Here is a 26,565-nt window from a genome sequence, read left to right on the forward strand (position 1 = left end):
AGTGGAAGATAATGGATGGATGGATATAACACACTGATTTAAACCTTAATTACATAAAATAATGATAATTAATGGACAGATACTGAAAGTTTAGTTCTTCCTGGAATAAGGTTGGCCAAAAAAAAAGACATTTTCTGACTGTTGTTTTTTTTTTTTTTTTTTTTGCCAAAACATCCTAAATAAATAAATCAGGCCAGTTTTAATGGTCGTCCTTACTCCAGCTGAATTTCCTCCTCATGATCTAATATGAGCGTGTGCTTTTAAAAACACTTAAATAAGAGGGTGAAGGAGGCTGAAATGTGCAGATCTGTGACCGATGCTCAGCCACCTCTGGCTTTAATCAGCCTCTGCTCACATTAATTACAGTCTACCGTCCACAATTAGAAGTCTGACTTGGTTATAAACCTTTCCCTTTCCTCGGTCTCTGTATTTTGGAGATAACAGGCCTTCCATAGCCACTTTCAGGTCCACTGCTCCACATTTTATTAGAAGCCTTCTTTTTTTCCTACTGCGTTTATACGGCTTACACAGAAACCTGTCAGCGATTACACGGGAAAATACTGCTGGATGTTTTGCTGCTATTAGTGGTTGTAATTAGAGAAATGACTCCAACTGACTCACACAAAGCGGACGGAGGTGGGTCAAAAAAAACGCTGTATTCCTGTTCGCAGTTTTAGTCCACAGCTGCAAAAACAGCTCATTCCCATTTGATCAAAGTTATGGAGATGGTTTCAGTTCTATCTGAAGGAGGATCTGAGGTTGATTTCCTACCGAAGAAAGGAGAAGGTCAGGTTTTGGAAAAGGTCAACGCATTTAATTATAAACAGGAAAAATCTGTCTCATTTTATCCATCATTTACCCAGTACACTATAACACCTAGCATTAGCATTAGCATTAGCACTTAGTGTAGGTCATTAAGGTTATGGTTGAGGTTAACTCGTTTTACCATCCCCAGCAGGAAATCCAGTCCCATAATACACACATAGTACCTAGCATTAGCATTATTAGCATTAGCACTTACCTCATAAAGGGAAAGCTTAAGGTTAACTTGCTTTACTATCTCTGTACAGAAATTCAGTCTCTGCATTTAACGCATAATACACACACAGTACCTAGCATTAGCACTGGCATTAGCACTTAGCTTATTAAGGTTAAGGTTAAGTTATCTCTGTAGGGAAAACCAGTCTCAGCATTTTACCCATGCTAATGTACAAAGCACCTAGCATTAGCCATTACTGTTAGCTTTAGGCACTCAGCTCATTAATTTAAGGTTAACTTGCATTATTACCTCTGCAGTAAAAATCTGTCTCATTTCATTCATCATTTACCCAGTACACTATAGCACCTAGCATTACCATTAGCATTAGCACTTACTGTAGGTCATTAAGGTTATGGTTTATGGTTGAGGTTAACTTGTTTTACCATCCCCAGCAGGAAATTCAGTCTCATAATACACACGATACCTAGCGTTAGCATTAGCACTTACCTCATAAAGGTTAAGCTTAAGGTTAACTTGCTTTACTATCTCTGTACGGAAATTCAGTCTCTGCATTTAATGCATAATACACACACAGTACTAGCATTAGCATCATCCATTAGCATTATCACTTAGTACATTAGGTTAAGGTTAAGTTACCTCTGTAGGGAATTCCAGTCTCTGCATTTTACCCATGCTAATACACAAAGCACTTAGCATTAGCCATTACTGCTAGCATTAGGCACTTAGCATTAGCATTAGCCATGGCACTTAGCTCATTAAAGTTAAGCTTATGGTTAACTCATTTTACTGTCTCCGTGCTCTGTAATGCACTCAGTCTATGCATTTAACACATAATACACATACAGTACTAGCATTAGCATTATCCATTAGCATTATCACTTAGTACATTAGGTTAAGGTTAAGTTATCTCTGTAGGGAAATCCAATCTCTGTATTTTACCCATACTAATACACAAAGCACCTAGCATTAGCCATTATTGTTAGCATTAGTCACTCAGCTCAATAAGTAAAGGTTAAGGTTAACTCGTATTATTACCTCTGCAGGAAAAATCAGCCTCATTTTTTTTCATCATTTACCCAATACACTACAGCGCCTAGCATTAGCATTAGCCATAGAACTTTGCTCATTAAGGTTAAGCTTAAGTTTAACTTGTCTTATCATATCCGTGCTCTGTAATGCACTCAGTCTGTGCATTTAAGACACAATACAAACACAGTACTAGCATTAGCATTAGCCATTAGCATTATCACTTAGCACATTAGGTTAAGGTTATCTTTAGGGAAGTCTAGTTTCTGTGTTCTACCCATGCTAATACAAAAGCAAGCATGTGTAAATGAAAAACAGAGACATAATATTGTTAAAATTACACATGTTTCTCTTTAGTCATCCCAGGTTGTTCATATTTGTTCATATTTGTTCATATTTGTTCTCGTTTCTTGTTCAAAGGATGGTTTGTAAATGTAAATATTGAAGTCATTTTACATTTTCACGCTAAAACAAACATTGGCAGTTGTCATTATTTACAGGTTATTGCGACAGTATTTGACTTTAGCTCATATTGGTCTGAATGTGGAACCTGAACTAAAATGATTTAATGTCCTTAACTGTTAACATTTTAAATCTTAAAACTCTAAACAAGTACTTTTATGACTTCAACTAGAAAAACTTCCATCAGTAAAAATATCAGACTTCCACAAAGATCAAATATGACCAAAGCACACGTCTGTAGTGTTTCCACATTCAAGGAAAAACATTAGAATGGAACTGGAACATTATGTTCAATTCATCTGACGGTTTATTATAGAATCAAAGTCCAAACGTCCTGAAACGTCAACTTCTAAGACTAGGACGTCCTGACGGATAGCAACATAGAATAGAATAGAATAGAATAGAATAGAATAGAATAGAATAGAATAGAATAGAACCAAACAGAATAGAACCGAATAGAATAGAACCGAATAGAATAGAACCGAATAGAATAGAATAGAATAGAATAGAATAGAACCAGACACAATATAATAAAATAGAATAGAATAGAATAGAACCAAACAGAATAGAACCGAATAGAATAGAACCGAATAGAATAGAACCAAATAGAATAGAATAGAATAGAATAGAACCAGACACAATATAATAAAATAGAATAGAATAGAATAGAATAGAACCAAACAGAATAGAATAGAAAAAAACAAAACAGAATAGAATATAAAATAATAGAATAGAATAGAATAGAATAGAATAGAATAGAATAGAATAGAATAGAATAGAATAGAATAGAATATTCACTGTTTAGGAGTGTGTTCATTCAAACAGGTTCAGTGTCGTCCATAAAGATGAAATAAAATCGTGTCACCTCCTGAAACTGTTGTGACAGTAGGAGTTCTTCTTCATAAATGATGAGTGGACTCAGTTCATCTGGTTAAAGCTGATGAAATAGGAATAAAAAGAGGAAAGTGTTCGATAAATAAAACTATTCCAACTTCCTGACAGAATAATATAGTAAAACCATTTTTTGCTCTAACATCATATTTTTGTCATAAAAATGTAAAATTAATATCTTTACCTTGAAATGAACACCGTATATGATTCTGTTTTTGTTTTTCTTTCTAATTTTCCAGGTAAAGAACAGTCAATATTAAGGTTAAGGTTCAACTGTTAACGATCATCTGTAACAGTGAACACTAATAATCCAAACATTTTATACATTTTATAGACTTTTACCGGCAAATAAATCTGTTTGTGTCACTGTTCAAACTTTTGGACATGAATGTAATATTTGTGATATTTTATCCAATTACATGAAACTTCCCTTTCATTCAGTGGGTTGTTTTTCTGAACACTCAGCTGTTCTTCTCCAGTGGAAATCAATCACACACTGTTTGGTTTCATCTGCTCATGCGCAGCCTCTGTCCGGATAAGACTCTTACAATAATCCCATATTTTCTGAGGTTCATCAGGACTGTTCTGACACCTGAAGGTGTTCATGTGGAGTGTTTTTTATTTATTTATTTATTTTGCCTGCTTTAACTCTCATGTTTAAATCATCTGCTGTGGTTCTGCTCACGTTGGTCAAACGCAGCCAAGTGTGTGTTTGATGTGAGCGCGCGGCGGCGGAGAAAGGGTTAAGAGTCACATGGGAGCGGGTGGTATTATCAGCCCCGGGCTGGAAAAAAAAAAAAAAAAAAAAAAAAAACTGTAAGTGGAGGAAAAAAATAGACCAGAACAAAGAAATCAGAGTCTATTTAAAGAGAAGTTGCTCCAGATCGCGCAGCCGTGTGAGTCCTGCACTGCGCACCGCACTCCTCTGCGCCAAACCCGTCCGTCCGTCTGCACCTCCGGCTCCGTCGGCGCACAGGATGCGGACTCCTTCCCTGTGGATGTGCGTCTTTGCGCTGCAGTGCCTCCGGTGCGCACTCTGCGTCCCGGTGCGCGGGTCCAGCCGGTACAAAGCGGCACCGGTGAGTGAGAGCAGCACTGCTTCTGTTTAGCCTCTGAAGCCCAAACACGCACAGGAAAGGTGCGTGTGCGGGAGTTTGAGTGTTTGGAAACTTGTGGATGTTTGAGTCGCTTTTGTTTCACGTCTCGCGCTTTTTGCACGCGTGGGAAGTGTGTGATTGTTGTGCATTTTAGAGGAATCTGCAGTGTTGACTTTCCTCATTCCTTCTGCTGCTGCAAGTGACCGACCCACCCCTAAACACACACACACGCGCGCGCATATATACACGCACGCGCACGGGGAAAACCATCTGCAAGTGCGTTTTTGTGCTGAACTGGATCGGAATGGCCCGGTTTGGAACTTTAAATCCAACTGTGCGAAAACATGAGGTTTTTCAGGTGACTTTGCACAACTCTACTCACCCCCCCCCCCCCCCCAGTCCTGTCTCTAACATCAGGACCTATGACTGCTATAATGTTGTAATTAAGAAAATGGTTATTTTTACGCGCGCGCAGGAGCTGACCCGTCACTGTAATTAAGCGGAAGATGCTGTGACTTTGAAATGACTATCATCACCTCTAATGTGTGTCTGCTCAGCACCAGCGGCACTCAGGACTCAGCACTAGGCCTCCCCTCCATCTCCATCCCCGGACCGTGACGCATGTCAGCGGACTGTTCTGGTTCTGCCTCACCGCCGTCAGGTCGGATCTGTGGAGGGGGGGGGGGGGGGGGGGGGGGGGGTGGAGGAGAGGGGAGGAGGAGGAGGAGGAGGAGGAGGAGGAGGAGGAGGGGTGGGGGGGTTGCTGAGTTGTGCTGTGTGTCTGCAGGGCAGGAAGCGGTAATAACAGGTCTTAAAGGCATTTTGTCAACAACACCATAAAAAGAGAGAGAGGGGGTCCTCCATATGGACCCGTCATGAAGGCGTCAGTGGCACGCGCTCCACTCCTACAAATCACACAGAACCCAAAAACCCCCAGATAGAATCCAACTGAAAAAAATAACTACAACATCTCAAAGTGTAATTACATATTTTGAACATCACTTTCGTATGGAAGTAAATCTGTCTCATCAGATTTTGAATTAGAAAAGCCACTGAACTTCTAGCACTTTTTTTTGCACTGAAATTAAGTATCTGAATTTTTTCGGCGTCACATGACCAACCTAACGTAACTTGATTGGCTGGCTGTCAGTTGGACTTGCGATAGAATCGTTATTATCACTGGTGTCCCGGATGTGTGATCGGAATTTTTTACTTCTAAATTTTGTGCATCTGATTTTTTTTTTAAATTCTAAATTTATGAACATAGTAAAATTGAGAGACAAAATATTCAGATACTTAATTTCAGTGCAAAAAAATAAAAATAAAAATCAGATAGTGGATCATTTTTTGGGGCTGTTTTCTTTTTTTTCTTCTATGGATAATTTCTTGGGCTGTTGCACCTCTGGGCCACCACACAGAATCACTTCCATGTGGACCAAGAGCTTCTCATTGCTCCTCTCATTAAAAAAAAAACAAACAAAAAAACACTTCCATTTTCCTTTTTCATCTGTTCTTTGATGTTTTGTTTTCGTTTTTTTTTGTGCGTACACTGTAAAAAAATATCTGTAATTTAACAGAATTTTCAGATTTTTCCTGCATTTTTAAGATACAGGAAAATATCAATGAAATGACAAAAACAGACTGATTTTACATGTCAAATGGAAAATAACATGAAACTAGAAGCACTCGGAGAGCGCAGACCTCCGCCAAGGCTGATCAGTGGCCCCCCCTGTGGGCCCCCCCCACGCCAAGGAGGTTATGTTTTTGCCAGGGTTTGTTTGTTTGTTTGTCTGTCTGTTTGTTTGTCTGTCCGTTAGTGTGCAACATAACTCAAAAAGTTATGGACAGATTTTGATGAAATTTTCTGGTCTGCGCCCCCCCCCATGGGCCCCCCCACCCCCGATCACCACCAAAATTTAATCATTTCTTCCTTATCCCATTTCCAACAAACCCTGAAAATTTCATCCAAATCTGTCCATAACTTTTTGAGTTATGTTGCACACTAACGGACAGACAAACAAACAGACAGACAAACAAACAAACCCTGGCAAAAACATAACGTCCTTGGCGGAGGTAAAAACTGTAACTGTGAATAACCATAAAATTTCCATTTTTAAAAGAAATTTGTTCTTTTTTTCACAGAAAAATACAGTTAAAATACATTTGCAAATGTATCGTAATTTCACATATTCAATATTTCTTTTCTATTTATGCGATTAAACTGTTAATTTAAAGTTTAATACTGTAAAAATAAATAAATAAATAAAACAAGATAAAATTACTGACAATTAACCATAACAGAAGTATTTGTTCTGTCAGTTGAACCAGACTTGTTCGTTAATTGACAAATATCTTGTGTAATTACAGGAGGTTTCACAACAAAAATGTTGAATAAATGTATTTTTGTGAATGTATAACATGTATAAGCACTGATAAACTGTCCAAATACAGTTTTTATCAGTGGATTGGACAACTGAGTCTCACTGAAAATTATTTATATATATATATATATTTATAGGGAATTGGATTGTTTTAATACATGTAAATATTCTTTATTAAACATTAAAAAGTAAAAAAATATGCAAAATCTCATGTAAAGTTAGGGCAGAAAACTGTATTTTAATGATGGAAAATTACCGTATTTTTATGAGATGATTATTTTCCATTATTTTACAGTATTTTTTTGGCGCCCCAGCTGCTGGAATACTACCGTTGTTTTTTTGTTGTTTTTTTTTTTTTTTTTTTACGTTTTTTTACGTTTTTTTTTTTTTTTTTTTTTTTTTACATTGTATCTTGTTGCAATTTACTGGAACAAATATTTCCCATTTTTTACGCACGGCACGCCGCTGTGAGTGCGTGCATCTCACAGGAAATTCCTGCTTGTAGTGGTGCAGAAAAACACAGGTAACTGATCAAAACAAACATGCATTTTTCAGGAGGTATGTGGTGGTTATGGAGGAGCTGGAATTCAGGCTCAGCTGATTCCACACTGTGAAAAGAGTCCAATAAAAGGTACAAGTTCTGCACGCGAAGCCAAAGTATGTCAGAGTAAGAGGTCAGAGGTCATGGGGCAGTAAAAAAAAAAAAAAAACGGTCAGTGTCAGGGTTTGAGTGTTGAATCTGAGGGTTTGTTTCATTTTACTGCAGCACGTGTTAAAGGTTGAGCTCATTGGGTTCCTTTAAAGGTTCAATATGTAAAGTGTGTGTGTGCTACATGCAGCCGGTTGTTGTGTTTGGAAGTGGAAGGTGCATTGAGTTGCACCTGTAGAGAAGAAAAGAGGCGTTCAAGGACCAAGAGGAAGCGTGAGGGAATCTGTGCACAGGCTGTTTTCATAGAAATAACGAACATGGGAACTCAAACACGATACGTATTTCTAACATACGATGCACAAAGTGGAATGGAAATAGACTGAATACAGAGGGTTAAAGGGTCGTATTTGTCTAAACCCACTTTTCTTAGTCTGTGGTTCATTTCTTTGTGTATTTGGACCCTAATAGTTCATACTGTTTGAATCTGAACCCTCCAGCTGCTGCAAAATTATCTTTAGATTCATTCCATTTTACATACAACCTGTTTTAATTCCTGCTTAATTTGCATTTGCATTCATCTTTTCACAAAAAAACACAAATTAGCTGAAATGTATTAAGAGAAGTGTAATTTTACAGTGTATTTGCAGATCCACTGTGGTCTGTACGTTGTAATGTATATGTGCAAATGATAAACTAAGGCAGAATATTGTTAAAATTGCAATTATTTTTCTTGATAACTTTCATTTTTTTCACGGTCGTTCATGTTTTCCACATTTTTTATAGATGCAAACATTTTCATTGAGTAATTTTACTTTTTTCACACTAAAATTAAGAGAAAATTTTGGAATTTACATTATTTATTAGGGCTGGGCAAGTTAATGTGTTATTACCACGTTAACACATTCATTAAATAACGCAGACGATTTTTTTTTTTTATCTCTCATTAATGCCGTTTTATTCTAACTCCTATTCTTCTGCTTGTGTGCATGTAGCGATTAGCTGCAGATAGACAACAGGTTTACCAAGAAAAGACGGACGCCCAAAACTTCTGTCCAAATCTGTTCCTGTAGACTCACTGTAAAACTGACACATACAAACTAAATCTGTCTGAGTTCTGTTCACTGCCTTAGTACATTTACATGGCATTATACATTTAAATGAATGGGAAAAAGATTGCTAGCTCGATGCTAACTTGAATTGGAAAATCCATAGACATGCTAATGATTAGCATTTACAGATTAACTAAAGATTTACAACGTCTTTTTATCCAGCAACAAAGGTTCACATCAGAGATATTTGATACTATTCATTCTGACAACAACTGAACAGAAAATACTCACAGGCAAACGTTTTTGGGGCCATACAAACAGAGTGAAAGAAACGTGTCTGTTAGTTCCTTCTTATGTCTGAACTGACTACGGGAACACCGCAAGGACAAAACATACGTTAGTGCAACTTATTCCGACCACTAGAGGGCCCCCTTTGTTTACTCTGAACAACTGAACATCATATTATTTTGAAAGTGCGTTGCTCTCGCGCTATGAATACACATAGGTAAACATTGGCTCACAGGAACAGGTGGATGTGGATCAGGGTTGGTTTGACAATTGGCGTTCTCATGCGTTTCAACCAATGACAGCATTTGGGTGGGCTTAAGACTACTGTCAATCACTCACAATCGGAAATAAACTGGTGGGGACATAAACATGGAGAAAAGTACCGGTCTGTTCCATGGACATTTTCATTTTAAATGTCTTCAGATGGTGTGTGTGTGTGTGTGTGTGGGGGGGACACAGGTGTTTGGAAGCACTGACATGTGCAATTATTTTTATCACTGCAGTACTTCGAGTCTGAAATATCACTTAAAGGCAAAACACGCTGTTGATGCCGGCAACCCCCCCCATATAACTATGCGATTAATCATGATTAATCGCAGAAATCCACACGATTAATTGCAATTAAGAATTTCAATTGTTGCCCAGCACTATTACTTATATATTATTATGTTATTATTTTACTGGCCTGGCCCACTTCAGATCATACTGGGAAGATGTGGCCCCTGAACGGCCTTAAAATAAGTGTTTTTTCAGTAAACAAAAGCTGTCAATGTCCGACTCATGAGGACACTCGCCTGTCAATCACAGTGGCCATTGACAACACAGAAGTATTTGTCTTAAAATAATCTAAAACAGTGAGTTTTATTGAAATTCATCCCCTGTATAATCATCACAACAGGAAATTAACTGTAGAGATGAAAACATTCCTGTATCCAGCTGTAAATGTGTTTATTTCTGCTGTAAAATTGGACATTTTAACGTGGGCGTCTGTGGGGTTTGACTCCCTGTGCCCCCTAGTGGACACTGAGGTCACTGCAGATTTTAGTTCGTCCACATCGGCTTCACTTCTCAGTCCCTGAGGTCACCACATCCTGCTTCTATTCGAATGTTTTCCTTTCTTTTTATATAAATCTTTTTCTTGTTTGATTTTAATATTATATTGGAAATAAATAAACAAACTAGAAAAGCACTCGAAGAGTGCAGACCCTCACCAAGGCAGATCAGTCGCCCCCCCCACCCCCGGTCACCACCAAAACTTATCATTTGTTTCTTGTACCAGTATCAACATTTCCTGAAATTTTCATCCAAATCCGTCAATAGCTTTTGGAGTCATCTTGCACACAGACAGACAGACAAACCACCGCCGGCAAAAACAGAACCTCCTTGGTGAAGGTAACAAACCTTGAAATGTCACAAAAAAAAGTGTACAAATCTTCCAAAATTAGGACAAAATGAGCAAAGTAGCTGAAAAATTAGCAGAATTCATCATTTCATCCCATCCAGAACCCTGTATTTATTCAGTTAACCCTCAAAAACCAAAACCATCTACTGATCTAAACTGTTTCATACCTGCTGATCCACAAATCCGATCAATACATGGAAATAATTGGTGTAAAATACAGTTTGACCTCTATCATTCATGGATAAAATGTACAAAAGACTTGTAAAATGACAATATAATGAACAAAATACCTGAAAAAATAAGCCAAAAAATCTTGAAATGCCGCAAAGAAGTGTAGAAATTATTCTGAAATGAGGAAAAAATGGAAAAATACCTGAAAAATAAGGAAAAAATACGCCAACTAGAAAAGCACTCGACCTACACCAAGGCAGATCAGCCCCACCCCCCCACCCCCACCCCCCGATCACCACCAAAATTTAATCATTTGTTTCTTGTACCAGTATCAACATTTCCTGAAATTTTCATCCAAATCCGTCCATAACTTTTGGACACACTTGCACACAGACAGACAGACAGACACACACACACACACACACACAGAGACAGACAGACACACACACACACACACACACACACACACAGAGACAGACAGACACACAGACACACACACACACACAGACAGACACACACACAGACACACACACACACACACACACACAGACAGACAGACAGACACACACACAGACAGACACACAGACAGACACACACACACACACACACACACACACACAGACAGACACACACACAGACACACACACACACAGACAGACACACAGACAGACACACAGACAGACACACACACACAGACAGACACACACACACACACACACACACACAGACAGACAGACACACACACACACACACACACACACAGACAGACAGACACACACACACACACACACACACACACATGCGCACACACACACACACACACACACACACACACAGACAGACAGACAGATGCCGACAAAAACAGAACCTTCTCGGTGAAGGTAACAAACAAACCAACCACATCTCCGCAGCGCAGCGCTAATACAGTTAAATAAAGTACTGAAGCCAAAGTGTGATGCTGATAAACCTGACACAAAGTCACGCTGATCTCTGATTGGTTGATCCAGAATCCTCACTGGGTCAGTCTAGTGAAAAAGGTCCTGAAATAAACTTTCATATTCACTCTGGTTTGATAAAACAACCACAGATTTGACCTGAAAAAGCCTTAAAAGTACGTTTTAATTAGAAAATGAAAACTTACATCAGTGGGTTTCCTTCTCATGCTGAAGATGACATCACAGCATCTTTGTGTTGCGTTGCTATGACGACCAGCGATGCTGCGGGAACACTGTACCTGCAGTTTAAAAGCAGCGTTAGTTCGTCTGGTTTATATTCATTTAAGTCACATTTATCGCAGGCTCAGTTCAGGACGCAGCAGCAGTTACGAATCTGGAGGGAAATTATGAAAACAAAAATGTGAATTCATCTTATCAGTTCATTTTTCAGTGTAAATCCTGTATTTTCCTGTATTTAATTCACTGATCACGTAGATGTCTGCAAAAGCTCAGAGTAAATTCACAGGTTATTATATCAGAACAGACTAAACAGACTAAATACAGGGTTCTGGATGATACGAAATGAGGAATTCTCCTCATTTTTCAAATATTTTCCTCAATTTCTCTTCACCATAGAATGATTTATTCACTTTTATGCCATATTTCAAGAATTTTGGTTGATTTTTCCCTTATTTTTTTTTAAAAAATATTTTGCCCATTTTATTCTCATTTTACAAGTTTTTGTACATTTTATCTTATGAATAATTAAGGTAAAACTGCATTTTTATGTCAGTTAACTGAATTAATAGATCAGTAGATGCTTTTTGTTGCCAGTGGATGTGTGGGTCTTGGAGGGTTCAGGTCAGTTACAGATTGAGTGTGAGTAAAAAGTGATGATAATATGTGAAATTCTCCATCTTACATATTGACCCTAACTGTTAACCCATAAAAACCCAAAACCATCTACTGATCTAAACTGTTTAATACCTGCTGGTCCACTAATCCTATCAATACATGGAAATAACTGGTGAAAAATACAGTTTGACTTCAACTCTTCATTGAACAAAATGTACAAAAACTTGTAAAATGACAATAAAATGAACAAAATACTTGAAAAAATAATGGAAAAATGAACCAAAAAACCTTGAAATATGGCATAAAAGTGAACAAATCCTTTTAGAATGAGGAGAAAATTTGGAGAATACTTGTGAAATGCAGAGAATTCATCATTTCATCCCATCCAGAACCCTGTATTTATTCAATTAACCCTCAAAAACCAAAACCATCTACTGATCTAAACTGTTTAATACCTGCTGGTCCACTAATCCTATCAATACATGGAAATAACTGGTGAAAAATATAGTTTGAACTCAATTATTCATAGGATAAAATGTACAAAAACTTCTGGAATGAGAATAAAATTTGCAAAATACTTGAAAAATAAGGGGAAACTTAACCAAAAACACCTTGAAATGTTGCAAAAAAGTGCACAAATTCTTCTAAAATGAGGAAATAATTTGCAAAATACTTGAAAAATTAGCAGAGTTCATCATTTCCTCCCATCCAGAACCCTGTATTTATTCAGTTAACCCTCAAAAACCAAAACCATCTACTGATCTAAACTGTGTAATACCTGCTGGTCCACTAATCCTATCAACACATGGAAATAATTGGTGTAAAATACAGTTCTTCATCTTTTCATGGTCATCAGATATGACCATATTTGGACGTTCAGGGGCTCCGTAGTTACCATGGAAACCCCGTCATCTTCTCCAACATTGATTCCCCAGTCGAACCCATGGAGTTGGACCAGTGACAGTGGGTGGAGGTGTTCAGAGGAGGTGTGTGGGTTCGTTCGTTTGTTCTTCTGATCCTTTTCCACAGTTTGCAGTAGTCGACTTGTCGTATTGTTTGTTACAACTCGTCTTTGTCAACAGTTCCACGCGGTGAAATCCCGGTTTGTACTGTTGAAAAGTGACTGGGGCAGATGTCGGTGCGGCGGCGGCGGCGTCGCACCTGCGATGACAGCGTTTGTTTTGTCTGCCGGTCATTTCACTGAGCGTCTAATCTGCAGTTTGGTCAATTTGTTCCTGGTTGTTGACAAAGGAGTGAGTGATTCCACAGGTCTGGACAGGCCTGGGAGTCTGAGGCATCCAGGGCACATTCACACACTGGCTGTTTTTACTCCACTGTGAACTGAGGGGGGGGCTGTGGGGGGGTAACGACTGTTTGGATGTGGCTTTTGTCAATAAAAGTGCCTTGCTTCTCTTTCTGTTTTGACCCGTCGTGTCGATGTTTTTCCGGCGAAAGCGATTGGTCGGAGAACCGTGAGAGCAAAGGTGACATCAGAGAGCGGCCGGGTTCCCATCAGGGCCGGTTCCAGATCTAGGTCACAGCTGCAGGCGCCTGGTGGGACACCACGAGGGGGGGGGGGGGGGGGGGGGGGGTACACGAAGCCCGTCTTCATAAAGATGATATAAGATGCTTTTGTTACTTAACGGGACCAGGGGCCTCGTTACTGATCCACAACGAACACTTCCAGAATAAACCGAACCGGGTCAGAACAGGTGAGTTCTGCAGGATCCACGTCCCGCATTAACCCAAACAGACCCAAACAGACCCGAACAGATCCGAACAGACCCAAACAGTCCCAAACAGACCCAAACAGACCCAAACAGACCCGAACAGTCCCAAACAGACCCAAACAGTCCCAAACAGACCCAAACAGTCCCAAACAGACCCAAACAGACCCGAACAGTCCCAAACAGACCCGAACAGACCCAAACAGACCCGAACAGTCCCAAACAGACCCGAACAGTCCCAAACAGACCCGAACAGACCCAAACAGACCCGAACAGTCCCAAACAGACCCGAACAGTCCCAAACAGACCCGAACAGTCCCAAACAGACCCGAACAGACCCAAACAGTCCCAAACAGACCCAAACAGACCCGAACAGACCCAAACAGACCCGAACAGTCCCAAACAGTCCCGAACAGACCCGAACAGTCCCAAACAGTCCCGAACAGACCCAAACAGTCCCGAACAGACCCAAACAGACCCAAACAGTCCCGAACAGACCCAAACAGACCCAAACAGACCCGAACAGACCCAAACAGTCCCAAACAGACCCAAACAGTCCTGAACAGACCCGAACAGACCCTGGAAACCATGATGGAAACAGTTTAATACCTGCTGATCCACAAAATACAGTCTGACCTCAGTTATTCATAGATAAAATGAGAATAAAATGAGCAAAATGAGGAAAAATTAACCAAAAGAACTTGAAATGTTGCAAAAAAGTGCACAAATTCTTCGAAAATGAGGATAAAATGAGCAAAATACTTGAAAAATAAGGATAATTCATCATTTCATCCCATCCAGAACCCTGTATTTATTCAGTTAACCCTCAAAAACCTAAACCATCTACTGATCTAAACTGTTTAATACCTGCTGGTCCACTAATCCTATCAATACATGGAAAGAATTGGTGTCAAATACAGTTTTATCTCAATTATTCAAAGATAAAATGAGAATAACATGAGCAAAATGTGGAAAAAATGAGCCAAAACCCCTTGAAATGCGGCCAAAAAGTGCACAAATTCTTTTTAAATTCAAATTCTTTTTTTTTTTTTTTTTAAATTTGAATCTTATCCTGTTTGATTGTTGGTTTATTTTCTCGTACATGTTGTTTTATGTCACTCCTTTATTCTTGCATTGATTTAACAGCATCATGTTACGTTCTCCCTGCCCTCTTTATTCAGATTCATTTCATTTATTGGAAGTTTCATGTTTCTGCATTTGTTGTGCACATCTGTCCTGTTGTGTTGCTTCTGTTTTAGTGTTTTTACTTCCATCCTGTATCCTGCTGTTGTGCTCTTCACTTGTCAAAAGCACTTTGTAAACTTTGTTTTTAAAAGGTGTATAGAAATAAAGCTGTCATCATCATTATTATTATTATTATTATTATTATTATTATTATTATTATTATTATTATCAGTAGCCCATCCTGAAGCAGACCCCCCCACATCGGAGCCAGACCCTCAGCGTCTCAGCGGAACAAACGTTTGTCGTCAGATAACAGTGTGGTTTTTTTGTTCCGGCTTATATCACCTTCCACTGCCGGCTGTTTGTGATTTTTGGGACGATATGTGGGATTAGTGGAGTACAGCGGCAGATAAACGAGTATGTGATGATAGAGGAGGAGTGAGTGAAGCCAGGGTCAGTGTCTGCAGGGCTGTGTCCTGTGGGCTCAGTGAACACACAGCCTTCACATAAACACTCACCAACACTGACTTCCTGTCGTCCGGACACTGAGGACGAATGATCGGAACCAGGTTCGCAGAGTCCAGTCTGGGTCAGAACGGTCCCCTGTTAAACCAGACGAACCAATGCAACCCCATCATATAAAACTATACTATGACGTTTCCGTGTAATAAAAACGTAAAGATCTTCCTTAAATTGAACTGAATATTTGACTTTATTTTACACTTTCATGTATGTTTGATGATATTTTTATTGTTAAATCATGTTGTAACTAGAAGCACTCTCCGAGTGCTTCTAGTTACAACATGCCCCCCCCCGTGGGCCCCCCCACCCCCAATCACCACCAAAATTTAATCATTTCTTCCTTATCCCATTTCCAACAAACCCTGAAAATTTCATCCAAATCTGTCCATAACTTTTTGAGTTATGTTGCACACTAACGGACAGACAGACAGACAAACCCTGGCAAAAACAGAACCTCCTTGGCGGAGGTAATTATGTGATTTTAAGAACTGATGTGAAACATTTTTATTTACACCCTTTTATTTTCACTAAAGGAAACGTCTACATCAGTGGTTTCCAACCTTCTTTGTCTCCTGACCACGTTTTAACACAAATTTCTGGCGACCCTGTTGAGCCACATTATGTCATAAAAGTTTAAAGTGTAATAAGAATGTCACCTCATCTTGTAATAAAGCTGCATTATGTAATAAACTGACGCATTTTGTCATAAACTACCTCAATGCATTATGTAGTAAATTTTTTCACATTATGTAGAAAGTTATTACAATTTGAGAAGTTTATTACAAAAGCACTGGACACATTTTTATGTTCATCTGTAAACTGTGGTTACAGTTCTGATTCCATTACCTGGAGCTCCTGTCACTCATTTCTTCTAAATTGCTCTGAAATTATATTAATTTGGACTGTTATTACATAATGAACCATGTTATTACATTTTTTTCAAATAAAAATGTGTCAAGCGCTTTTTGTAATAAATTTCTCAAATTGTAATAACTTACTACATAATGTGAAAAAATTTACTATATAATGCGTTGACGTAGTTTATTACAAAATGCGTCAGTTTATTACATAATGCGGCTTTATTACAAGATGACGTGACATTCTTATTACATTTTGAACTTTTATTACATAATGCAGCTCAACAGACCCCAGAAAGAAAATGAATTAGTTTTGATCCTGTAATAATTTTCTCTCCTCTGTTTCAGCTCCAGGTTAATTTCAGAGGACATTTAATCTATTTAATGTTTATTACTGTGGACAGAGGCAGTAAAGCCAGCTGTAGATTACTGCACAAAGGGAGAGTTGGATTTTCCGTGGTCAGGATCTGTCCAGTCAGTCCAGCTGTGATTTACAAAGAGGACGATTAACACTGAACAAACAAGAACTCAAACTATGAATTACACTGGGTTATAAAAAATGTTTTTTGCAAGTTGTCTCAGTTTTTTCAGCTGAATTCAGACCATTTTGCACCGCTAAACCCAAAAATGACGTCTGTTTTTCTCAATCAGGTCAGGTTTTTTTTGCTAATTTGATTTGGAAAAATTTGATCTTCTCGCAAAATATAATAATTAATACCAAAATCAGATTGGTAAGCACACTTTATGAAACTTGTGACTTGATTCCTGTTAGGTACAATGGTGTATTCACCGCAGATGGAGCAGAATACGTCAGGCTTATTTTTGCCAGATCTTCTAGTCGAAGCCATTTCATTCACCTGTAATATTAAAAAAAACATTAATCATAAATTGGCAAAAGTCAAATCTTCAGAACTCGTTTATTGCAAGAAATATGAAAGAATTTTGTATCATATGATGTGAAAATGCCCATAAATGTAAGCAGAAATGTTCAAAAGCCAATATGTAGCAGAGTTCAGAAAGTTGACCTGATTGACATACGTTTTCAGTTTACCGTCCGACAGGCTGAGCTGCTGTCGTCTGTCCGTTACGAAACTTTCAGTCGTCTTCTTCTCTGAAACTACAATAATGATTGACTTCAAACCTGGTGTACAGCTTCTGTATGATGACGTCAACAAAAGTCAGTGAAATGATTTGGATCCGGATCTGATTCTGGATTTGGTGCCACTTTAAAAAATGTCCCCATTATAAGAGGCAAGGCAGATGTATTAGTCTAGAACAGTTCATCCACAGGTCAGTTCACAGAGCTTTAAAAAATGGAAAAGAGACAGATTAAAAACACACAATTATAATTAAAACATGATCAATGAAACATAAATAATATTCAATTAAAACAAAGTAAAAGGTCAGAGGTCAGATAGAAGCCTTTCAGTTGTTCTGTGCACAGTTGAACAGCTGTTTCAGCCTGGACTGAAACACTGACACAGTTCAGGTCTGTGTGACGGCATCAGGAAGACTGAAACACATAGAACTGAAACACATAGAACTGAAACACAGAACTGAAACACACAGAACTGAAACACATAGAACTGAAACACATAGAACTGAAACACAGAACTGAAACACACAGAACTGAAACGCATAGAACTGAAACACATAGAACTGAAACACAGAACTGAAACACAGAACTGAAACACATAGAACTGAAACACATAGAACTGAAACACAGAACTGAAATGCATAGAACTGAAACACAGAACTGAAACACATAGAACTGAAACACATAGAACTGAAACACAGAACTGAAACACATAGAACTGAAACACATAGAACTGAAACACATAGAACTGAAACACAGAACTGAAACGCATAGAACTGAAACACATAGAACTGAAACACACAGAACTGAAACACATAGAACTGAAACACATAGAACTGAAACACAGAACTGAAACACATAGAACTGAAACACAGAACTGAAACGCATAGAACTGAAACACATAGAACTGAAACACATAGAACTGAAACACATAGAACTGAAACACAGAACTGAAACGCATAGAACTGAAACACATAGAACTGAAACACAGAACTGAAACGCATAGAACTGAAACACATAGAACTGAAACACATAGAACTGAAACACAGAACTGAAACACATAGAACTGAAACACATAGAACTGAAACACAGAACTGAAACGCATAGAACTGAAACACATAGAACTGAAACACACAGAACTGAAACACATAGAACTGAAACGCATAGAACTGAAACACACAGAACTGAAACACAGAACTGAAACACATAGAACTGAAACACAGAACTGAAACACATAGAACTGAAACACATAGAACTGAAACGCATAGAACTGAAACACATAGAACTGAAACACAGAACTGAAACGCATAGAACTGAAACACATAGAACTGAAACACATAGAGCTGAAACACAGAACTGAAACACATAGAACTGAAACACATAGAACTGAAACACAGAACTGAAACGCATAGAACTGAAACACACAGAACTGAAACACATAGAACTGAAACACATAGAACTGAAACGCATAGAACTGAAACACACAGAACTGAAACACATAGAACTGAAACACATAGAACTGAAACACAGAACTGAAACACATAGAACTGAAACACATAGAACTGAAACACAGAACTGAAACGCATAGAACTGAAACACACAGAACTGAAACACACAGAACTGAAACACACAGAACTGAAATGCATAGAACTGAAATGCATAGAACTGAAACGCATAGAACTGAAACACAGAACTGAAACGCATAGAACTGAAACACACAGAACTGAAACACACAGAACTGAAACACACAGAACTGAAACACAGAACTGAAACACACAGAACTGAAACACATAGAGCTGAAACGCATAGAACTGAAACACACAGAACTGAAACACACAGAACTGAAACACAGAACTGAAACACACAGAACTGAAACACACAGAACTGAAACGCATAGAACTGAAACGCATAGAACTGAAACGCATAGAACTGAAACACACAGAACTGAAACACATAGAACTGAAATGCATAGAACTGAAACACATAGAGCTGAAACGCATAGAACTGAAACACATAGAGCTGAAATGCATAGAACTGAAACACATAGAGCTGAAACGCATAGAAGTGAAACACACAGAACTGAAACGCATAGAACTGAAACACAGAACTGAAACACACAGAACTGAAACGCATAGAACTGAAACGCATAGAACTGAAACACACAGAACTGAAACGCACAGAACTGAAACGCATAGAACTGAAACACAGAACTGAAACGCATAGAACTGAAACACATAGAACTGAAACAAATAGAGCTGAAACACATAGAACTGAAACACATAGAACTGAAACACACAGAACTGAAACACACAGAACTGAAACACATAGAGCTGAAATGCATAGAACTGAAACACATAGAGCTGAAACGCATAGAACTGAAACACATAGAGCTGAAATGCATAGAACTGAAACACATAGAGCTGAAATGCATAGAACTGAAACACATAGAGCTGAAACGCATAGAACTGAAACACATAGAGCTGAAACGCATAGAACTGAAACGCATAGAGCTGAAACGCATAGAGCTGAAACGCATAGAACTGAAACGCATAGAACTGAAACGCATAGAGCTGAAACACATAGAGCTGAAACACATAGAACTGAAACACATAGAACTGAAACACAAAGAACTGAAACACATAGAGCTGAAACACATGGAACTGAAACACATAGAACTGAAACACATAGAACTGAAACACAAAGAACTGAAACACATAGAGCTGAAACACATAGAACTGAAACACATAGAACTGAAACGCATAGAACTGAAACACAAAGAACCGAAACGCATAGAACTGAAACACAGAACTGAAACACAAAGAACTGAAACATATAGAGCTGAAACACATGGAACTGAAACACATAGAACTGAAACACATAGAACTGAAACACAGAGCTGAAACACAAAGAACTGAAACACATAGAGCTGAAACACATAGAACTGAAACACATAGAACTGAAACACATAGAACTGAAACACAGAGCTGAAACATATAAAGCTGAAACACATAGAGCTGAAACGCATAGAACTGAAATGCATAGAACTGAAACACATAGAGTTGAAACACATAGAGCTGAAACGCAGCTTCAGCTGTTTAGTCCTGGCTCTGGCACCAGCAGAAGTCCAGTCCCTGAGGTCAGAGACAGGAAGTGGATGGATGCAGTAACTCAGTAAATCTAAATGATCTCCAGTGTAAATGTCTCCAGTCCAGCCCTGATGGGGAGAGGACCAGAACATAATGTCCACATGCTGATCAGGATCTGCTTCTGGATCTGGAACTGATGGAAAATTTAACATGGGCTCTGATGGGGAAAACATTTCAATTGTCGTCTTCTCCCAAACTCCAGTTCTGATTGACTTCAAACCTGGTCTACAGCTTCTGTATGATGACGTCAACACAAGGGATTGAAATTATTTCCATCTGGATCTGATTCTGGATTTGGTGTGACTTTGAAAAATGTTCCCATTCTAACAGATAGGAAGTGGATTGATCCAATAATCAGTATCAATGATATCAAGTATGAATTTGAATTTTTTCCAGATCTAATTGGAATATGAGCAAAATATGGACTATTTCTGTAATAGAATAAATACACAGAACTGGGGGAGAATAAATGGATCTGGATACATTTACCTAAGCTTTGAATTTGGCCGCTGAGATACAGGGACACTGGTCCTATTTTTGTTTTGTTTTTTTTAATCAATTACTAGAAATTTCAGGTGGCCTCATCTGAAATCCAGGAAACCCTAAGGTTGAAAAACACTGGTCTGTAGTATTAGATGTGTTTGAATTGTCTTGTCAGAGACAGACTGTGCTCAGGGAGCTGCTCAACCACCACTTACATGAAGGGTTTGGTCCTTGGTGCTGTCAGACAGTACAGACAGTACAGACAGCACAGCCAGTACAGACAGCACAGACAGCACAGACAGCACAGCCAGTCCAGACAACACAGACAGCACAGACAGCACAGACAACACAGACAGCACAGCCAGTACAGACAGTACAGACAGTACAGACAGTACAGACAGCACAGCCAGTACAGACAGCACAGCCAGTACAGCCAGTACAGACAGCACAGACAGCACAGACAGTCCAGACAACACAGACAGCACAGACAGCACAGACAGCACAGACAGTCCAGACAACACAGACAGCACAGACAGCACAGCCAGTACAGACAGTACAGACAACACAGACAGCACAGACAGTACAGACAGCACAGACAGCACAGACAGTACAGACAGCACAGACAGCACAGACAGCACAGACAGTACAGACAGCACAGACAGCACAGACAGTACAGACAGCACAGACAGCACAGACAGTACAGACAGCACAGACAGCACAGACAGTACAGACAGCACAGACAGTCCAACTGTTTGAATGCTACTTTTCTTTTTAATCGAACTCGGGGCTGTCAGACTCATTTTAGTTCAGTTCCACATTCAGCCCAAATATGATCAGAAGTGGGCCGGACCAGTGAAATAATGAGAGTGAAAAAAGTCCAGTTACATGAAGAACATGTTTATATCTACAAAGGTTCCTTCAAAATCTGAATTACATGAACAACCTGAAATTTCTCAAGAAAAATAAGTGCAATTTTAACAACATTCTGCCTCACTTCATCATTTACACATGTGCAGTACAACTTCCATTACAATGACAAATACACAAAACATGTAACATGCAGAATGTTGTTAAATTTGTGCTTATTTTTCCTGAGAAATTTCAGGTTGTTCATATTTGTTCAGATTTTTTACATTTTATGCCAAAGGATAGTTTGTAAATGTAAACACTTTTGTGTAATTTTACCTTTTTACACTAAAAGCACATGTGGTTTTCATTATCTCTAGGTTCTAATGACAGTATTTTCCTGCTCTGATCCACTGTTCATCATGTTGGTCTGAAGGTGGAACCTGAACTCCATCATGTTCTCATCCTCACATGTTTTTATTTCAGGATAATATTTGCATTTCATCAATTCACCCCACAGGCACAGGTCTGACACCTGGGACCCAACTGACCGATCGACCTATCTATCTATCTATCTATCTATCTATCTATCTATCTATCTATCTATCTATCTATCTATCTATCTATCTATCTATCTATCTATCTATCTATCTATCTATCTATCTATCTATCCATACTTCCATCTCTCTCTCTACCTCTCTCTTTATCTCTCTCTATCTATCCTCTCTCTCTTTCTATCTCTCTTTCTCTCTACGTCTCTCTCTCTCTTCCTACCTCTCTTTATTTATATCTCTCTCTCTTCCTACCTCTCTTTATTTATCTCGCTCTCTCTCTTCCTACCTCTCTCTCTCTATATATATATATATATATATCTTTCTCTCTCTCTTTCTCTCTCTCTCTTTCTCTCTCTCTCTCTCTTCCTACCTCTCTTTATTTCTCTCTCTCTCTCTCTCTCTCTTCCTACCTCTCTCTCTCTCTCTCTCTCTCAGGCATAGTTGTGTTTTTCTTTTATTTAAACACCACTTCCACTCGTTTCTCTTGTAACTTTTTAAACCCAGTCTAATCATTGTACTGATCTACATCCCATAATATAAAACTATCTTCTTTCTTTCCTGTATCATTCTAATCCCTCTCTCTCTCTCTCTCTCTCACCTGTTCATCCCATCAGTCTAACACCACTCACTGTTTCCTTCCCGTCCTCTCCTAAATCCCTCCAGTTTGATGTTCAGGGGCTCTTTTTCCTCATTTCCTGTTTTCCGAACGCCTGTTCCCTCTTTTCCCTCCTCCGTCTGTCTCTTCTACATTTCCTACCTCACTTATTCAGAACACATGTTTGGTGGCCTGTGTTGTTCGTGTATAAATTACTCTCCGTGCTTCGTTCCTGTGATGAATTTCCCACCGACTGATTGTTGACGTTGAGCCAGGAGCTGCTGTTTACTTTAGTGACGGTTCTGCCGCCGTCCGACCGCCGTCTGAATCTGACACAAGTGTTTAATGTCTGCGTTTGAACTGGGATGGAGAAAGGATGGAGCTGTTCAGAGTCCCACTGCAGCCCCTCCTCCTGTTTCTGCAGGTACTAGTGACGTTTAAGGGCTTTTCAGACGCTTTTATGGAGGAGATGTGGTGTTTCTGCAGGTACTAGTGACGTTTAAGGGCTTTTCAGACGCTTTTATGGAGGAGATGTGGGTGTTTCTGCAGGTACTAGTGACGTTTAAGGGCTTTCAGACGCTTTTAGGGAGGAGATGTGGTGTTTCTGCAGGTACTAGTGACGTTTAAGGGCTTTTCAGACGCTTTTAGGGAGGAGATGTGGTGTTTCTGCAGGTACCTATGACGTTTAAGGGCTTTTCAGACGCTTTTATGGAGGAGATGTGGTGTTTCTGCAGGTATAGTGACGTTTAAGGGCTTCAGACGCTTTTATGGAGGAGATGTGGTGGTTTCTGCAGTACTAGTGACGTTTAAGGGCTTTTCAGACGCTTTTATGGAGGAGTGTGGTGTTTCTGCAGGTACTAGTGACGTTTAAGGGCTTTTCAGACGCTTTTATGGAGGAGATGTGGTGTTTCTGCAGGTACTAGTGACGTTTAAGGGCTTTTCAGACGCTTTTATGGAGGAGATGTGGTGTTTCTGCAGGTACTAGTGACGTTTAAGGGCTTTTCAGACGCTTTTAGGGAGGAGATGTGGTGTTTCTGCAGGTACTAGTGACGTTTAAGGGCTTTTCAGACGCTTTTATGGAGGAGATGTGGTGTTTCTGCAGGTACTAGTGACGTTTAAGGGCTTTTCAGACGCTTTTATGGAGGAGTTGTGGTGTTTCTGCAGGTACTAGTGACGTTTAAGGGCTTTTCAGACGCTTTTATGGAGGAGATGGGGGTTCAGTGATGTGAGGTGTTTATGGAGGATTCATACAACGGTCTGATGGAGTTCTGGAGACCAGATCCAGACAGAACCAAAACCAGAGAACAAGCAGACTGAGGACAGACCTGGAACACAGGTACCAGGGAACACAGGTACCAGGGAACACAGGTACCAGAGAACACAGGTACCAAGGAACACAAGTACCAGGGAACACAGGTACCAGAGAACACAGGTACCAAGGAACACAAGTACCAGGGAACACAGGTATCAGGGAACAGAAGTACAGAAGAACATAGGTACCAGGGAACACAAGTACCAGGGAACACAGGTACCAGGGAACAGAAGTACAGAAGAACATAGGTACCAGGGAAGACAGGTACCAGGGAACAGAAGTACAGAAGAACGTAGGTACCAGGGAACACAGGTACCAGGGAACAGAAGTACCAGGGAACACAAGTACCAGGGAACACAGGTACCAGGGAACACAGGTGCCGGGGAACACAGGTACCGGGGAACACAAATACCAGGGAACACAGGTACCAGGGAAGAGAAGTACCAGGGAACACAGGTACCAGGGAACAGAAGTACAGAAGAACATAGGTACCAGGGAACACAGGTACCAGGGAACAGAAGTACAGAAGAACATAGGTACCAGGGAACACAGGTACCAGGGAACAGAAGTACAGAAGAACATAGGTACCAGGGAACACAGGTATCAGGGAAAATAGGCACTGGGAACACAAGTACCAGGGAACAGAAGTACAGAAGAACGTAGGTACCAGGGAACACAGGTACCAGGGAACAGAAGTACCAGGGAACACAAGTACCAGGGAACACAGGTCCAGGTGCTATCCCTTTGCGCTCACATGCAGTGTGCCTAATCAGCTCAGCTGGACTCCAGAAGGTTCCAGAAGGTTCCAGAAGGTGCTCCAGTTGTTTTGTAGTTGGATCAGTAGTTTGTGTGGATGTGGATTTGGACTCTGCAGGTTCTCGGTCATGTGGAGCTGGTGGGGGTGGGGTTTGGGGGGTGGGGGGTTTGTTGTTCGACTGCAGACGCTGCTGACACGGCCCGTGTTCAGACATGTTCCCTGCGCTCTGTGAATACCGCTGTCAGATCCCCTGCGCCGCCGCCGCTTGTCATCGCTGCAACTAGAACCTTGATGTGTCCATACTTGTAATGACCCCCCCCCCCACATGAAGGCGCATCCACATGAAGCCTCGGGGCTTTGCAGGTATTTGGTGTCTCATGCTTTGCTTGGTGCAGCCTCAGCAGAAAGTGACAGTCTAATTGTGTGGAGGGTGTTTTGTGTTTTTTCTCCATCATCACTCCGTCTGCTGACAGGATTTCCATTGTCTCCTGCAAAATTACACGTGCACACGCAAGCGCCGACGCAAAACATCTGTCTGAGCGGCTGAGTCATGTGGCACGAAAAACATCTTTAGTTTACATGTCATTAAAAGAAAAACAGCAGTGGACTGAAAAGGCTGGAGGCCGTCTCTGTTTCCAGCTAATGCTCGTGTTTGGGTTTAACCTTGAACTCTGATGCGAACCCGTGGGGAATGGAGCCCGTTTTAGGTTTTTACACGACTACAGGGTCAGACGGGTCAAACAATCCATTTGACACACTAACGCAGGGTGGGGTAGGGGGGTGGGGGGTTCAGTCCTTTAATCACACGTTTCTTTTACCTTCTCCCTCATGAAAAGACTGCGCCGGACCTCGTGCACCCATTACTTCAGATTTAGAAACCTTTTTACGACCGCGGAAGCCGACACTGATTGATATCAGGCGACGGGCGGTGCAGTCTAAACGCTGGTGTTTTTTTGGGGAGGGGGGGCAAAGGTCGACATGTGTTTGACGGCTCAAATCCTCAACAGAGATAGACGATACCGACACCGTACTCACCTGAAAAACATCGGCGTCACTCGGTCAGATTCCTCAAACCACCCGTGTTTACCTGGTCCGACAAAGACCTCTGAGGAGACAATAATGACTCCTGTCTGCCAAGAAAAGAACAAGAAAGAGTCATTATCGGACTAAAACACGCACAAATGGACGCATCCATCAACACTGTATGGCGACGTTCAGACCAAGGTTCTAATAGTTTTGGATTTTTCATTCTAGTTCAGTTTTACTTAGTTTTGACTTT

General features: G+C 40.0%; 1 protein-coding gene and 1 long non-coding RNA gene across 2 annotated transcripts in view; one reads left to right on the forward strand and one right to left on the reverse strand.

Moving 5' to 3' along the window:
* LOC115425890 (uncharacterized) lies at positions 1 to 26,537 on the reverse strand. The gene is made up of 5 exons (XR_003936285.1): positions 26,322 to 26,537; positions 11,558 to 11,650; positions 5,013 to 5,144; positions 3,354 to 3,425; positions 1 to 767 (listed from the first exon to the last, which is right to left on the reverse strand). It is a non-coding gene; the product is annotated as an uncharacterized LOC115425890 (long non-coding RNA).
* LOC115425888 (stromelysin-3-like) overlaps positions 4,191 to 26,565 on the forward strand; it is a 57,335-nt gene continuing 34,960 nt past the window's right edge. The window contains exon 1 of the mRNA XM_030143741.1: positions 4,191 to 4,458. Coding sequence (XP_029999601.1) covers positions 4,357 to 4,458 — 102 coding nt within the window. The 5' untranslated portion in view covers positions 4,191 to 4,356. The remainder of the gene's footprint in view (positions 4,459 to 26,565) is intronic.

Source organism: Sphaeramia orbicularis, chromosome 9, assembly GCF_902148855.1.
Source record: "Sphaeramia orbicularis chromosome 9, fSphaOr1.1, whole genome shotgun sequence".
NCBI lineage: Eukaryota > Metazoa > Chordata > Actinopteri > Kurtiformes > Apogonidae > Sphaeramia > Sphaeramia orbicularis.